This window comes from Amphiura filiformis, chromosome 9 (assembly GCF_039555335.1).
Source record: "Amphiura filiformis chromosome 9, Afil_fr2py, whole genome shotgun sequence".
Taxonomy (NCBI): domain Eukaryota; kingdom Metazoa; phylum Echinodermata; class Ophiuroidea; order Amphilepidida; family Amphiuridae; genus Amphiura; species Amphiura filiformis.
The window spans coordinates 60,965,006-60,983,024 of NC_092636.1; the positions used below are offsets into that span (position 1 = coordinate 60,965,006).

The 18,019-nt window shown below is 35.9% G+C and overlaps 1 protein-coding gene across 3 annotated transcripts in view; it reads right to left on the reverse strand.

The window, feature by feature from the left end:
- The window catches only part of LOC140161266 (uncharacterized), a 260,421-nt gene that overhangs the window by 70,852 nt on the left and 171,550 nt on the right, over window positions 1-18,019 (reverse strand). For all 3 annotated transcript variants that reach the window (XM_072184733.1, XM_072184731.1, XM_072184732.1), the window contains exon 9: window positions 10,349-10,422. In XM_072184733.1, the coding sequence (XP_072040834.1) occupies window positions 10,349-10,422 (74 nt within the window). The remainder of the gene's footprint in view (window positions 1-10,348; window positions 10,423-18,019) is intronic.

An 18,019-nucleotide genomic window follows, 5' to 3' on the forward strand; every position in this document is an offset into this window, starting at 1 on the left:
TTCAGGATCAGGTTGGAGTATGCCCCTTAGTAGGGAACCTTGCGGGAAATTACAACGATGTGCACGTTTGGAGGCGGAGATTTTCACGAGTTGCTCGTCACTAGTGGTGACAATCAACTTCCACAAACATCCACTTTTCTCATTCACTTAAAAGAAGTATTCCTAGATCATATCAAAGACTAGAATCTGAAGATTTACTTCAAACTTTATTTTTTCACAAGTATTTTTATTCATAGTTTCTTAGTATTGAAACTTATTGATGCCTTGGTACACAGTTTCACCGAACACATCACTCAAAAACTCACTTTCGGACACTCCAGTTCTGATCAAACTCCCCAATTGATAACTCCCAAAACTGAGAGGATCTACAAATTTGCCAGGCTCAATATATAAGTGGCAATAGTAGAAGGCTCTGGCACCAGAAATATATTTAGATGGTATTGCTTGCTGATGTTGAAGCACTTCACTGGTTGAAATTAAGTGCCGTTTGTTTTGCAGACTGCATCATGTCACATAAGTGAATGTTTTTGTAACCTTCGTGCTTTGTCACCTCATAAAATAGAATAATTCAACATGAACCTGATAGAAATACAATGAGTGTCTAAGCAACAAACAACTTATCATTGCATTTTTCTCACAGCCTCTATCAGTGTCTCAGCTCAGTTCAACTGCTATCTTTATTTAAGGGCCAAATACACCTTGTTTTGCTCTGTTTACTGACCATTTCATAGCTGTTCAAGGGACTACCACAATTGATTGGAGGGAGCTTGATCTGGCCACCAGGTGTCTTTGAGAACCCCTGAAACTGCAGGATTCAAGAGATGTTCTTTTCACACAAATTATGTTGCTACATTTAGTAGGAAACCTGTGCTGATTTAGTATCCCTGAAGTGGCCAGTACAAACACACCTGTGAGGCTGTGGCAGAATTGATTCCATCATTATACAATGTACAGTTTACATGAGGACATGCACTAATAATGACTAATCTGCTAAAAGAATAACTTTAAATTTGATAATAAGATTTATATTAAATTTTGATGCTTTTCAGAATGATTATTATTAGACTATTTGTTGTTACAATTTATTACTTATAACACCTTTATATCCTAATCTTAATCCATGGTATACGAGATTAGAGCTTGTCTAGTATTGTCCATTTTAAACTTACATTTTAGATATTAAATCCTTTTGCATTCAAAGGTCATGGTGTGCAAGCATATTGGGGTTAAAAAACCTGTGACTTCAGATATTGTCATGTTCCAGATCTAGTGGCAATATATAACAACAAATTGAAACCAGACCTACAAGATAACCAAGTTGACTCTCATCTTCCTTTCCTTGTAGGCATGGGAACTTTGCTACACAAAAACTAGCTCCCCTCAATTAGCACTTATTTCCTTTTTGCAGATCAATAATATCCATTCCGCATGCACTCCAAGCCAACAGGATCATCAAGAGTGTCATCCTACATGCCTAGCTCAGTGGTTGTACAAAGGAAAGCAAGCAGAGGAAAGAGCCTCCGGAAAATCCAATGAATTTATGCCTTTCCCAAATTTCCTGAGCAGACGATAGGATTGCTGTTGGGTAACTTGGGAGGCAGTTGATGATAGCAGATTTAGCATTTAAGGTGCACAAAGCAGTAAACTGTAATTTCTATCAATCTGAAAGTGTTGCATAAACAAATTTTTCAAGCAGATTTCCCCAATATTTTGAAAATCTCTAGACCTGATAAATAATGAGCAACTTGATCACAGAGACTGTTGGATGGATGTTATACGTAGGTCAAGCTGTTCTGCACCTGCTGAGGAGAGGAACCCTCAGATAAAATCAGCCCCTCCAATCTTGCTCCTTAGGATACTTGAATATTCCTTCCACAGTCAAGTGAGCATTGTATAATGTCCAAAGCCCTAATCTTGATAATCTTGACTAGGATGTTGTAACATTTAAATTCTATCCTATGTACTCAATGAACTTCTTGATAATCCCATTGGGAAAATCACATGATCAGAGGTAAGGAACTTTACAATAATACTTTCTGGTCGCTAGAGTATAAACCAAGACAAATCTGGATACAAAAATAACACAAGATTTACTCTGTACTGTACAAATTTCCCTTGCTCTAGATGTGTGTCTCAGTTGCCCTGGATCCATATAATAACACTATTCAGTCTTCCATCAAACCAACCAACACAGCCCTCAAGCAGTCTCTTAAATGCTTACAGCCATGTTAAAGCCCGCCTAGCTTGTATGAATGTATAATGGAGCTTGCTTGCTGCAATTTCAAGCTATTCATGTTCAATTTATTGACCTTTTCACTCACCAATGATTGCATTGCTAAGTCTTTTATATAATTCTGACAAATAAAGAAAACCTTGACACTTTTGAATGCAAACATTTAACGCTTTATGTGCAGTTGAGCGTACCAGCTCATCACTGTATGTTTTAGACTCATGAAGCGTCACACCTGAAGAGATGTCAATAGGTATATTTGTTGAAAACTGTAAAGAGTTACATCATTCAAGTTCAATTTTATGCTGAGTGTAACAAGCACAGGTTTTCTCATCTAAAGTGGAAATGGAATAGAAGTGATGAACTAGGTCCCGCTTTTGTCTCCAGATACACTTCATACGTAATTTAAAAGGAAGCTTGATTTGCACATATTTGAATTTTTTATTGATTTCAAATTTCAAATCATCCTTGGTAAAGGCATTAAAAGAAAATAATATTTTCCTGGGTCATGTGTGGTTCAGGGGCAAAGATAGATATGGGATGTACCAAAATACACTTCATAATGTATATTTTCTATTGATTTCATTAAATTCAAATCAGAATCATCCAGAGTAAAGACACAAAAAGAAAATCACACATTTCCAGGGGGCACAGGTAGTGGCGGGCATAGACCCTACGTGGAAGAGGAACTAAATATACTTCATGTGTTAATATTAAGCTTGAGCATGTTGAGTGGCCCATATTTGATTTTATATTGATTTCTGGCTGCATTTCTCAGAATCAATCACTCAGAAAATTGCACTTTAGGCCTACATTTTTTCAGAGGTATAGATGGTGCTGCATCATGACATCCAGGATTGGTAGGGTATGGTAGTGGAATGGCAGTTTATGGTGAGGGCAATGTGCACAGTAATCAAATGCCTAAACCTAAACAATTGTTTGCTGAGCTAAAATCACACAGTTAGGCCAATAAAGTACACAACTAGCAAAATCTGGAATTCTTTTCCTTTTAAGTACATTATTTTAGTACCCACCTCTTCCTTCCTACCAAACTTTTTGTGACATAATCTGAAACCCCCCCACTTGCGCCCCAGTCTTGCACAATTTTGTCTGGTTTTCTGCATGCTCTGATTGAATTTGAGTTTGTGTTTGGGTGTGTTCAAGTGTTTGTACATGTGGTTTATAGGTGTGTCTCCATTTATAAAGAGACTTCCAGGCAAACATATCAAGAGTAGTTTAATACCAATATAGTGAATACTATACACACACTTACAGGGTGTTCCAAAATGGTTTGTACCCATCCGTAACACTGTGTTATTGTAACAATCTACCGGACAATTTGTAGGGCCAAGATAGCAACACCTTTTTGATTAGAACCCGATACAAATGTATATATTAATTTATTTATCGCAGAAATGTTACTCAACATTGACTAATGATGTGATGTCTCTGCAAAGTTGTGTGATATTTATCGCTCCTATCATTTTGAGGCACCCTGTAGGCCTATATACAATTTCTATGGCTAAATTGATCAAACATAAATGGTTGCCAGGCGTAGCTATAGAACTGAACTTGCAAGATCAAGGTCATTATGATGGAGAATGTAAATTTAATTATAAACCTCCAGTTAATTGAATGATATTTTGCCAATAAATCTTCTACTGAAGATTTTCCAAGTTAAGATTTAATTAGACTTCCATCCCACTACAAGATGCAATGGCACTTATCACCTAGAAGCAACCCCTATGACTTACACCCTAGCTCAAGTTCACGTTCATGCCTGGATTCCTGTTTCAAATCACCCATTGAGAACTATGTATAGCATCATACATGTAGGATAATTTCAGATCTCTCAATTACCAGTTTGACTCAATTGTGCTTCTTTTCCTGAAATAAAATAATTGCACAACGGACAAAAGTCACTGCTATTAAAAAATTTGTGATGGACATTTGGTATGAAAATTTATCGTCTCTGGGATAATCGTTAAAATATGCCTAAATTGTCCATCCTATGCAATTTTCTTTTCCTGAGATGAACTTTTGAAATATTTATGACCATACAACATTTATATGGAATGCAACTAAAATTTATTCTTTGAAAAGAAAGAGGCCTATAATTGCTACAACTTATGTAGCTTTCTCTCACAACTTTACCAAAAAACTTCTTGTTGGACTGATAAATTATTTATGAAATATACAATGTTTTAAAACCAACAATTTAATAACAAGTGATGGATATTGGCGAGCCATTTGATATGGTGAACTTCCTAGCGAGGAAACAGCGCATTATATAGGTAACACATGGAACTTATTACCAAGTGCAAGCAAGCAGTCAGGGTTGTGTGCCATCATCATGGCCATTACTACATGCCACCTCTAAAATATTCAAATTGCTACTAACTGCTAGACCTCTGTACATCATACATGTATTAATGTGGAATATTTTGGTGTCAGCAAGAGGTCCAGTTCAGTGTCAAGTTTATCAAGTCTAAAATTGGACCTCTGCCATATTCCCATGTGTCTCTTGATAAAAACAAAATCATATTGCAAGACAGTCAGTATTCTGTCAAAATTAATCCCTCATTGTGTAGCTGCGATTCAATTGCGCTACACAACATCACTTGGAGATCCACTTGGTGGATGATAAGTCACGACTTATCATATGAATCTCTGTATTTATTTTATTTTATGCAGCTTTTGGACAAATCTACCCCCATGGAAATCAACAGCATATTATGCGCATTTTGGATTTAATTCTTGAAATTCAAGATGAAGATTCTCTCACTCCTATTATTTTCACCTTCAATTTACAAACAGACACATTTTCCACTCAGCCATGATTCAAGTTCGTGCATGCAACAAAAAATGTTCATAAACTCGAAAAATTGGGTGTGATTAATTTACGTACTCTGCAAATTTGGAGCTTTTTCACTAATTTTTTAATTCACAATTGTAAGCTTCCTTACAATAAACACAAAAGGCATATATTTGCGTGTAAGCGTGTTGTTATTTTTGTGCTAGCTGCTTGTAACGCGAAAATCACGAAAATAAATATAGTGCGAAATGTGCACTTTTACAGCCCCCTTTTACACATGTACAGGACTGGAATACCTCTCATATTTCCTATTCAAAAATAATGTTCTTAGAATGTCACCCTTGATAGGTCTCTATCTATCTCTAACAGATTGGTCACATCTGTCAAATGGACACATCATATTATCTCCTGCCTGTCATGTCTGCCTAGTACAAGTTCACCAAGAGGACCATGCTTCACAGCAGTTTCATGACAATTTGTTCCACATCTACTGCTAGGAGCACAAAGATGTTAACTGCTATTCATGCTTGGAGAATAAAAAGTATAACTGCTAAGGTTAAACAAAGATTTGTTGTGCTCCTTTTGTTGATGGAATGGGACTATGAACCTGGGTATGTACCTTTAAGTTGTTGACAGCACAAGTCTTTGAGAGAATTGGGTATGCCTCAAATGTATTCTATGTCAAATTAGTATGACACTCGTGCTCATACTCTAGTTCAAAACAGTATTATGTGTCCCAAAATTCTACGAAACAATCTCACATAGGATACTACTTACTAGCGAGGGTAGTCAGGGTGCATGCTGTGATGTGAAAAAAAAATTTTCCAAATTGCAGTGTAACTTAGCAAGCAATTTAGTCTCACTAGCAAATTTAATATATTTTAAGAAAATAATTTGCACCAAACTTATGAAAAATATTTCCCTAAATTGATTACTGTAAAACATTGATGTTCAAGTTCAAGTTTATGTGACAAATTCAAGCATGTCCCCAGTTTAGCACTCATCTAAACATTCCACACATTCCCTAGGCCACCAAATATTTCTCCCTGTTTACAAACTTTATTCCTTGCTTCAATCACAGATCCTGGCTTCAATGTTTACTTAGCCGCAGTCTGTGCCCCTCACAGACTTAAGGAGCGCGTAGTGCAGATCGTGAGTGCGAGCAGCCAAAGCGACGCAACATAGCCAGAAAGTAATGTTATGTTTGCTCTATGAAGTTGTATGATCACATGCTTTAGTTCCCTTTCAGGAATATCCTTCACATTTTTTGTCATAGCCATTAGCCAATCCCTGAATGGTTCATTGCACTTCTGTAAACATCTACAACAGATGAATTGTTCAATGGGGATATGAAGAATTGTAGACAACCATGATTCTTTTACCACTGAAGCTAAATGAATTATTTAAATGCAATCAGCCTAAGTAGGGACTATTTATGCTCAAAACCAAAAATACTTCCCACTTTCACTATGACATTGTACACCGTCAATGTTACATTTTGCTGACAGTGCAATTAAATTTGAGTAATTGATACATGGGATAGGAATAAATGCACTTGCCAAATTAATTGATTTTAAAGGTGTGTGAGCAGATTGACAGTCTCATCCCGGCCCCACACTTTACCCCCATTCAAAATGCAAAAGTGGGTATCCAGCAAAAGATCTTATTTTCCAGGCTTATTTTCTTCTCAGAACTCCAGGGAAATTTTAGGCTTGGAATATGGTTTGTTGCAGCGGTATGAACAAACAGTATTTTGGTGGTTATCACACAGAAGTTGTGTACTGTGTTATGGCATGCAGATGAGATACACACAAACACGATTAAAATCCAACTGTAGGGAAACATTCTTTCTACGCCTAGTTTTCTAATTCATTTCTATCCTTCCCTTAAAAACAGTGCAAAACATGACAATTGTTGATACAAACAGCAAAAATACCTCCATAAAATAAAATAATAGAAAAAAATTCCACATATTTTAATGTTTTGCTGTCACAATAATAATTTAATCCAGCCGAAATTAACAAACAACAGCTGATGATCAAGATGGCAGAAAAATATTTGTCTGTAGCAGAAAAATATTTGTCTGCAGCAGAAAAATATTTGTCTGCAGCAGAAAAATATTTGTCTGCAGCAGAAAAATATTTTGTCCGAAGCATGCAGCAGTCAACTATTTATGAAATAGTGCTGCCATGCTCTGATTGACCTCTAACCACTAGGCTAGCCACAAATCAGAATAACACTTGTCATCCTATCAATAAATTTTATTGACATATCACCCAATATTTACAAGGGTCAGTCAAAAACATTCTAGGCTACAAGCTGTCACTAGCAATGTGGATATGCATACATGCTCTACCATGATTTAATAATTCAAATTTGGGCAAAAAAGTGAGATTTTGGAATAACTATCAAAATTCCATGCACCAATCTGTGATTGAACTGGAAAATACCCTCGCAGGGCCTATGTTTGAAGAGTAATCATTTGAGAATATTCATGCAGAAAAAAATGCATGTTGTTGCAATGTTACTATAAAATAAATCCACCTGAGTTTTAAAAGAAGTTGAGCTGTGATATGAAAATATCATGAATAAGAGAAGTCTCCATTGTAGAAATGACTGCAAACAATAAAAGCTAGAAACTGAGCATTTTGTCTAGAGGAAATTGGTCAGTGTTTAAACCAGGTCATTTTATGCTAAATGACCCAGGGGATATGCTAGACTTCTCCACGAATCTTTGAATAGCACTTAGCATATAGTACAAGTCAGTAGTTGAGGTCAAGCAACATGCAGAGACCCTGTGTGTAAGCCACCTGGGGGTGAGGTCTTGTTTAGAAATCTGAGAATCCTCTGCTTCATCAGACTATTTCTCATCAAGATTTTGCATTTGGATGTATGTAACATACCCTGACAACATGGCTTAGTGGTTTGGGTTCTTCCAACTTGCTACATAACAGGGTTAACAGGTTTCACCCTGATTTCACAACCAGGAGGAATAGCAATGAACTATGATGATGCCATCAACATACCCATCAACATCATTAAGTCTAATGTATACTCCTAATCCACACTGAGGATGGAGTTCTGGCAATCAGTGACAGTTTTACTTTGTTAAATTTCTTTACAGCTCTTCACCATATATTAACAGCGCCAAGTGAATCAAGGTCAGGTTATCAGCTACTTCCCAAAAAAAAGCATGAGCTATCAATGTCATGATGTAGGCACACATTCTAATGATAGGCCTACATCGCTCAAGAGTATATTTTGATTTCATCGCACAATGATGTGATGTAAATATACTGTGAAAATAAGAGTATACAACAGGCTTTAGGAAGTTCCAGCACCCAATTTGATGCATGATAGTCCCTGATGTGATTTTGTTGAACCATTTATGCTGCAATTTTCACTTTATACATGCTTGTTTTTTGGGTGGCAATGAACTATGATAACTCAATCAACATTCCTGTCAACATCATTAGGAACTTCCAGTACCAATTTGATAGGCCTACATCACATGATTATTTTGTCTGGGGATAGATAATCTTTGCCATTTTTGCTGCAAATATTTAACTTTTCCCCCCATATTGCTGCTTTAACTGTTGCAAGCCTAAGATAGAAATCAATTATAGTAATTGCGGAAGCCGAAGCGAGTATGATCACCTACAATGGGTAGCGATTACTCTTCTCTACCACACCTGACTGGTGTGATAACGCTCATGGGCCCTCTCTCCTGACCAATTTATTTTCTCTGACTGGTAGGTAAAGAGCCAGCAGTAATAATTAGCCTCAATTTCTTACAACTGCGCATCATTTTCAAAAACTTGGTTGGTTTTAGTTCAAATGGCCGTGAGCATTTATAGGAAGCTTGTCAATTCAGCCCCTGATCAAATTAATGCAATATTAGTGTTATCCATGATACTTTACTAACCACCCAGACATGGTTTGCAGGATCCATCTGACGCTCATTTGAAGGCATAGTCCAATATAAAAGGCCTATATTTTCACCCTACATTGCCATTTACATAAGTAGAACATATTGTAGACAGGGGAAAATCAGGTTCTTTTATCCAGGACTATTCAGCTGCCTAAAATGGAAAAGAACAATCTATCTTGCACTATTTACAGGAAGGAAGCATTTCCTACAACACCCATAGGGTTAGTACAGTATAATCTACACTTTTAAAATAGTCTTTATTGAATGAGGAATTGACCCTGTAACCTGTACCTAATAAATCATTACACATCAGATTAGGAAACAAAAGCAAGTTTCTATGAGATTTCTAGATACAAAACTGTCTCCATTTTCTTAATAATTAACTGACCTGTAGTATTATATTAATCAGTTCATGGGTTACATACAGAATTAGGAATATCCTGTGATGTCCCATCGTTGATTGAATGCAAGAAGGCATGTGCTATTCAACTGAAGTCCAACCTCTCTTATCCCACCTCTTTATCTGGATCTCTGTTATCCGCATATGTTATCTTCATACAAAAACAAATTTTTAATACTTTGAGACATTGATTTAATGCTCTGAAACAGTTAGGACATACATGTAACTATGAGGAATACAGCACTCAAATCCAATTTGTGTAAGTAACCTTTCGATGTCTCAATCATGTTGGACTTCAAACTTCAATTACATAAAATTCACTTATCCGGATTTTTCACTTATCCGGTCAATGCTTGGTCCCATCATGGCCGGATAAGAGAGGTTGGACTGTATATTTATAACACTTTCAACCTTTTTTTATCTTTTGACATAGTATAACACTTTCAACCTTGCTGCATTCAAATGTCCGTATGATATAGACCTATACTAGTATGGTATTGGTTGGTACTCATTTTCATTGATACACTTCGTTTTTGAGTTTGGAAGTGATGTCAATGCTTTTATACCACAAACATGCCAACAACCTGCCCTTGTGTGCATGTATAAATGCTCTGTGAGATTAGGTTGGTGTACACAACACTATTTGTTACTGCAACCAGCGATATATGGCCTGCATCACTACCAAACTCAAGGTGAAATAAATATAAATGCATATTCTAATCATCATGATCAAAATTTGCCATGATCATGCAAAATGAATCACCTGTAGCTACAGGGCACTGAATTTGATAAATGACCGATCAATAAAAATGATATCACTGAACATTTTCAGTGACCTGAAAGCTAAAGGCAAATTGTCCTAATGGAAGTCTACCTTTTATTACAGGTTTTCAGCCAAAACTACAACTTGTAATTTTATCATTTTGCATGAAAGCATCACTTTACATATATATATCTCTGATATCATCTTACCTTGCCTCCCCCTCCAGTTCCCCTTCGTTGGCGGCGTTACTCGACGTCTTCCCAATTGTCGTTGTTGTCATGGACTGAATAACAAACAAATGAAAATCCGGGTTAACATAAATCCAATTAACAAGCTAGTCACTGTCAATGCGTTAATATATTGATCAACACAGTTAAATATCACAGATACTCAACAATATGCAGGCATGCTAATTTGTTTGTATGTGATTGGAACATGGAGGTAGATGAGATCAGGTGATGAAGTAGGTAGCAGCTTTAATCACTGTGCTTTAATGAACCATAATCATATCCAATGACCTTGTGTATAATGTCATGAACAGATTACCCTGCCTGCTGACTGACTAGGGAATCTCCATGTGCATATAGTAAGCATCCCAGATAGATAAATGGCTTTGTCAAGTGCAAATGTATCAAGGTGATAAACATATATTCCCCCTGATGGCATTATCAATTATCATCCTTATCAGTTCTGATTATTGTCTACCTCATTCAGGAGCTTGTATTATCCATACTGTACACACACTCTGGCATTCTAGTGTATCTGAAATCGCCATGCTGATGATGTTAGCCTTTGGCCAGTGTTGTTCTGTGCATGACAAAACACCCCACAGAGATATCAGATTACGAAGTATCAGCCTCTCCCCCATGAGGCAAAGTCGTCTACTTTGCCTTGTTGACATTCAATATGGAAACAACCATGGACACATGGGGCTAGAGGATTGTAATGAGTGAAAGAGACTGATGTGTACACGAGCTGGGACTCTGTTGTTTAATAGTGTTGACTGTTCTCTTTACGCCATTTATCACTAGATTAGGCTGTTAAAAATCACCAATTGTGTTAATGTCAATCTATACTTGTATGGTTACATGATTACATGATGTAGTGTTAGCCATACATGTATCACTGACATGTACAGACCCTAGAAACTTTAGGGTCTGTGCTTCAATATTTAAGCATAACTTAGGTTTGTGCTTCAATATTTAAACATCATTTATAATATCATTCATCCTGGTGCTGGCCAGAGTGTGAAATATAAGAAACTGTATGACACACTTCAATTGATCAATTTAAATATTTGATGACTGCTCCAGTTTTTTAGTGCTTCATAATGCATTGCATTCAATACTTCAAATCATGAAGTAGGTGATGAAGGTAATATTTGTGACAGGGGAAATATTTGGTATAACAATATTTGAAAAAGATATCTTCTTTTTCTGTTTTCAATGTTACTATGTAGGTAATATTATTGTCAATATCATATAAACCTGCCGCTTGACCGATCTTAAATTACCTGGATTATAATAAACCAGGTCACATTTCTTTTCTTTTCAATTCATCACTTTCTTAACCCTGAGAAGTCATTTGTCAAATCAATGCTTTTCACTAAAGCATTTGAACCAATTTTTAAGGTTGTATCCTACATTCTAGAGTTTGGTACTATTAGATATTTGTGTTAAAAAGAAATGCAGGCACTGGTGCAGGGCCATAGATCCTTACAAATTTCCAAGGGTAATTTTATAGGAAGGCGTAACCCATTTCTAGGGTTTTTTAGGCCTCTCTGGGACTTTCTGTTGAAAAATTTAACTTTCCAATACAATCCAAGTTTGTTCTGTGTTTCGAGGCATTCTGAAAAATTGTATACTTAAAACATGGGTTAGGGTTAGAGGTAGCATGCAACCAACTATAATAAAGGTTGGGGAAAATAGTTTGTGCCTTATGATTCTGTCAATCAAACTTCAGCATGGCTTGTGATTGGTTAGTATAGCAATGCATGTAATTGGTTAGTTATGCGGAATTTCAAATTTAATTGTCTATTTGACATGATCATCGGACGCAGACTAATTTCTTTATTTCTGGCTAAAATCCATTTCACATCCCCACTTCCATGTATATCATCAGGTAGCAGTGATATAGACCCGGGGGTACTCCCCTATCAGTGATATTCTACATTTTAAGGCATATTTTGCAAATTTCTTTTTCGTCAAAATCCCCTCCTGAAAGTTGCCTTTGTCTCCTTTTCCCCGTCCTGTGGGAAATCATTAGTAATGATATTACTATGTCACTGTGGGTTAATGTACTCAACTTGAAGCATCTCATACTATTTGCCTATCTTTGTTAATGTAATTTGTATGTTATGTCAAAAATAATCAAAATCTCAACATTTGAAAACGGGGACATATCACCAATACATGGTCACCTCAAAGCAGTATATTCTATTTATAAGTTGCATTACATATAAATAGTTTTCCTTCTGTCATAGAATATCTTTATCAACACATATCTCCTTCCCCCATCTTTGTATTTAAATAGCAAGAAGAATTCAATGTATTTTGCAAATAATAACAGGCTATTTATAAATACATGTGCAAATATCAAAACTGATGCCATTGTCCTATAGAAACCACTTGCATGTAATTTGAGCCTGGGAGAAACAAAATGAACACATTGCAATGTTTGTTCAAAAATTATTAATATCATATGCTTATCATCCTCTTGCTGTAATTAATTACAAATTTGTGCATTTTGGTAAATTTCTTACATAAGTGCATTTGTTGTGTAGATATAATCTGCCAAGCTAATAAATAAGACATTTAACAGTCTACCTCATATATGCTTAAGTGTTGCATTAAGAACAAAAGATATCTCTAATATAATTGTTGCATCAAATAATAAAGATGCTTATAAAAAGGAAGTATGCGAGTTTGAAGGCACAAATGAAGGTATAATGAATAATAGGTTTTAGCAAAGATTATAAAATAAAACAAACAAACGGAAAACAAGCAAACAAACAAACAAACAAACAAACAAAAGATACAACACTAAAGCCTGCTAGTTATATGCAGTCCAGCATATGGGCATAATATTTCATGGTTCCATAGACCCAATTTAAAGCCCTCTTAGTCTTTTAAACACAATATAGGAGCTTACACACACAAACAACTGCTTGTCCAGTTTATTCAATTGTATCCCTAGTTCCTATTTTTGATCCTATAATCATGATTTTATCCCATTATTTCTTAAACACTTCTCAAATATTATGTGTATTATCGCTGCTCTTTATTAAAGCTACCCCAAATCTGACCAGAACCACTACATTGCCCTTTAGTAGCCCATGTTAGTGGAATGCCCTACTTCGTATCAGACAGGATAACACTCATTGAGCCACTCAGATTCCCTGGTCTGGCCGTAATCAATTCAGCCAATAAATTGCCTGATTAAATCACTGTATTAACCGTAAAATGACTCAATGAGTCAATATAACATGTTACACTGCTTGTCAATGATCTCACTACTAATTTTCCTCATAAACACACCCTTGATTACTTTCTTATTGCCCATTATGTTCGAACACCTGTAAATGCCCACATAGATGATAGATCATTCCTTCTTTGCTCTGCCGCAATATATTTCATCTAAATCTTGGAAACGATTAGTGAACTATAAATTAATGGAAATTTATAAGAACAGTAATATTACCAGAAATAAATTTATGACAGAAAGAGAAATATGAATGATATTTACAGAATTTTGGAAGTGCATAGCAAGGATTTGCAAAATTTATGCAAGCATTTGAAGTTAATTAGGCAATTAACATTTTTGTAAATTTGTGAAAACTTTCATGCTACAAATATAGGATTCCTTTTATTGTAAACATCTATTGTTGTGACAGTATTCTAATTTAATTGCTGCTTTTGCACGCAACAGCACATCACAAAATGTCATGCTTACTTACAAACATTTTTGTGGGTCTTCAAATTAGTGTGTAATATTAGCAAAGAAGCATGCTTCTTTATACTTGACAAGGGTTTCTCTACAAATTAAGAAAACATGCCACAAAAATAAGCTAAAATAAGTTGCTTTACAACAGAACAGTGTGTCTTGTCTCAAGTTGAGAATAATGCCAAATTTTGCAGTGGCCGATTCGAATCAATGCATTTACGTGGTTGCGTCACCAGCATACGGACAAATCACACACAGAATTAGGCTGGCATGCACAATTTGAATTTACCACTACAAAGTCCAACATGGCGTTACTCTCAACCTGAGACAAGACAGAAAATAGCAATGAGCTTGGACCTTGGCATTGCTGTATACTGTATGGAGGGATTTTCATTTTCGCATTTTTCATGGTTGATTTCAGAACAGCAAATTTAAAAACCTGCAAAAATATTTTTGACACATAGGTTTTATTTTATTTTATATGTGTGGATGTTTGATACAAGAAACCCCACAACTGGTCAGAACAGTGAAAATCACAAAAAATTAATAGAATATGCCACCATACTGAACTGAGCCGAGGATTATCAACATTGATTTGCTGCAATCTCGCATGCATCCATCCATCCATCAGAGCAGTACAGGAAATGCGCAATCACCCCCTATTGGCATGCAACCTGAGCTGCTGCATCAACAATTTTCATACAATTTAATTTTCAACCACCTACACCAACAAGTTACTAAATATCCAAAAACTGATACACAGAGGCTCGTTGAAATATTAAAGGCACATTTAATTGGGAACCTATTAACGAGCGTTAGTAATTAAACCAAATCCAATGAGTAACACTCAACACATTGGTTTAATCTGACCTCACTAGAGTAGGCTAATCATAATTGATCCCACATATGATACAAACTGCATGTGACATATAATATGTCCCCAACTTGGTGAACAGAACGGCCTCATCACCGATCAGTGCTATTCTGTCACCGATATCCATTTCAGTACTGTATACAACAAAACACCTTCTGCCAGCTCAGTTGCATGGGCTAGTGGTCTAAGTCCCTACATGTCTGGTTCAAATCTCAGCATAAACCTCATGATTTGATTTGTATTTGTTTATATAAAAGATGCATAGGGTTAGGTTATGGAGCCTGTCTGCGGAGAAATAATCCCAGGGAGGAGGAGGTTCTCAACTTTGGTTTTATAGTTGGGGATGTACAGCTGGGACTCACATTTTGCAAATTTTGTTTAAAAAACGATGAATAATTGTGGCCCTGTTCCACTAGTTGTGGACGAAATTAAGTCATATGCCCAAGCAGTCATGTGATCCAAGAAATGCAACAAATTGCTGTAAAGCATGCACAAAGCCTCCATTTCCTCTTTACATTTTCTCTGCCAATATTAAATCCAATTCTCTGATAAATTGCCAACATATTAATCTGAGTGCGGTGAGTTACCGTTGGTATTTTGACAATCAAATTGTACAGATTTATTATTTTATAATGATTTTGAAGTGCTTCTTGTGTCAACAACCTCTACCTATTCCTTTCTGCTGATACGTTTGACTTGGCCTATAGCAATCAAAACACTCAACTTATTATTATTAATTCAGTTTATGAAACAGCTAACTTAGTATGCATATGAATACTAATTTTCTGTGCTTTACACTTTTGCAGGTTTTTCTGATAATTTTGTCTTCCCACTATATGCTGGATCAGAATAATTGGAAAACCAAATTAATGTTATTTTATGTTTATTGCACACAACAAAGTGAATACTAATTTTCTGTGCTGCATAATTGTTTGGATATTTTGCTATTTACGATTGGATCAGAACATAACCTAGTTTTAGTAAGCAAATGAATACCATTTTGTGTGCTTAATATATTTTCCAACATTTTTGCTGTTAGTGTTGATATTTTTGCTATAATGTTGGATTTCAACATCAGCATAAAGCATAAAGCATTTTAATTTCATACATGCTGCAGCGATAGAAAGCAGGTGATGCTGTGATAATGGAGTATACAATGGGATTTAGCGAAAACCCCATTTACACAGAGAAGTTGACTTCAATTGAATACCTGAGTGGAAGAAGGACCCAACTCCAATTTTTACAAAAATGAGTTAGACCCAGCATTTTATTGCCAGCAGACTGTTCTTCCTTGTGTGTGAAAGATGAGCCAAAATCCACTCTCTAAATAGTCTTCCACGTACACTTAATCATGGTTTTCATGGAAGAAAGGCCCAACTCCATGGAGTTGGGCCCTTCTTCCACAAATATTAGAATTTTGGTCATCCATTAAATCTGCTTTTCACTACAATAAACTTACTTGTTAACATATTACATGCTTCTACTTGTGCAATTAATGGATAATTATCAAATTTCTGTAGCTATTTATAACACTCTTGCTTATGGAACTAGCACTTGCAGTATACTAGTGGAAGAAGGGCCCAACTCCAGCTCACATTAAGACCTGTACAGTGGCCATGGAAACATCATATGTAATTTCGAATGTATGTAATATTGTATGTTCATGTCTTAAAGGTCCCCTGAAGATGAAAACATTCTGTCTATTTAACTTTTCCAAATATTAAGTTTTTTCTTAATATCTCAAAAACAGTTTTGATGGAGTTGGGCCCTTCTTCCACTCAGGTATTCAATTGCGACATCAAATTCAGATTGCGACTAAAAATTACCTCGTAAATTATTTATTGACCGCATGTTTACACAGTAGGCAACTTCAAAAGAAATAGTGAATTTGATTTTTATGCCATCACTTGCTCATTGCTTATCAAAATAACATGAACGATTTCTAATTGCATGTTCGTTAAAACTGCAAAAATCAAGTTTTGAAGTGGAGTTTGAATTTGACAAATGTTGTTCCTGGCCGTCATTAGAAGTCGGCTTCGAGTTCAGAATGCGCCAACATTATTTATACACAAACGAAGTGGAGTTCAAATTCATTGATTTGTTTAACAGCAAAAGCTAATCAAAATGATGATCTTTAACACCTTCTACCAATAACAAACACTTTACCGATTTGTTGACTGAAATACTGTACATGACATCTTGTACATTTTTTCCCAAATGCTTCTTGGCTATGTACATTAATGATAAATTATGCTGGAAAACCACTACATGTGGTTATTTAGGAACATGAAAGAATGCAAAAAGAAGGCGATCATGACTAGCAATTGTCTAATGGGAATGTGCATTACCATGGAAACAGAGGCATGGTCTGCATAAATGTTCTTGAACATTATTAAAATCTGATAAAAAAATCAATTTCCTAAGTTATAAGCTAAATTTGCCCATTATGGATGGTGCAGTTCAATTTTATAACCCCCTCCCCTCAATTGTAGCTCAAAATTTACCTCAACTTTGGGAGCAGAAGTTCTTGTACTAAACTTGGACTGACTCAGTACTTTCTGATACTCAAAGCCCAATAGAGCAGCCAAAAGAAAGGTAACGAATCGCTTACGCTATTTGAGGGGTGTCACTGTTTGTGAACTGGGCTTAAAGAAGCAGCCCCGCCAGAGCAGTACTTCTGGGGTGCACCAAACCTGCCTGGTTATCAAATTAATCAGTGACAATGTTATCTCTGAATTTTACAGGTGCTAATTAATGTTTTAATGGTATTGCATCAATTAGCACCTGCCAAATTCAAAGATATTAACCTTGATTAATTTGATAACCAGGCAGGTTTGGTTCACTCCAGAAGAACAGCTCTGGCGGGGTTTCCTTGAATCCAACGCATTCAATGGTCATTCTGTGCATATGTGCATAATCTGCATATACAAACATATTGGGGTTTGGGAACTGCATTCTGGCGATGAGCATGTTTAAGATCTTGATATTTCAGCTTACTTGCGACATTTATTGGAAATTTTATATGTCACACAGGGTCACTGAAAATCATTTGATAAACTGATTT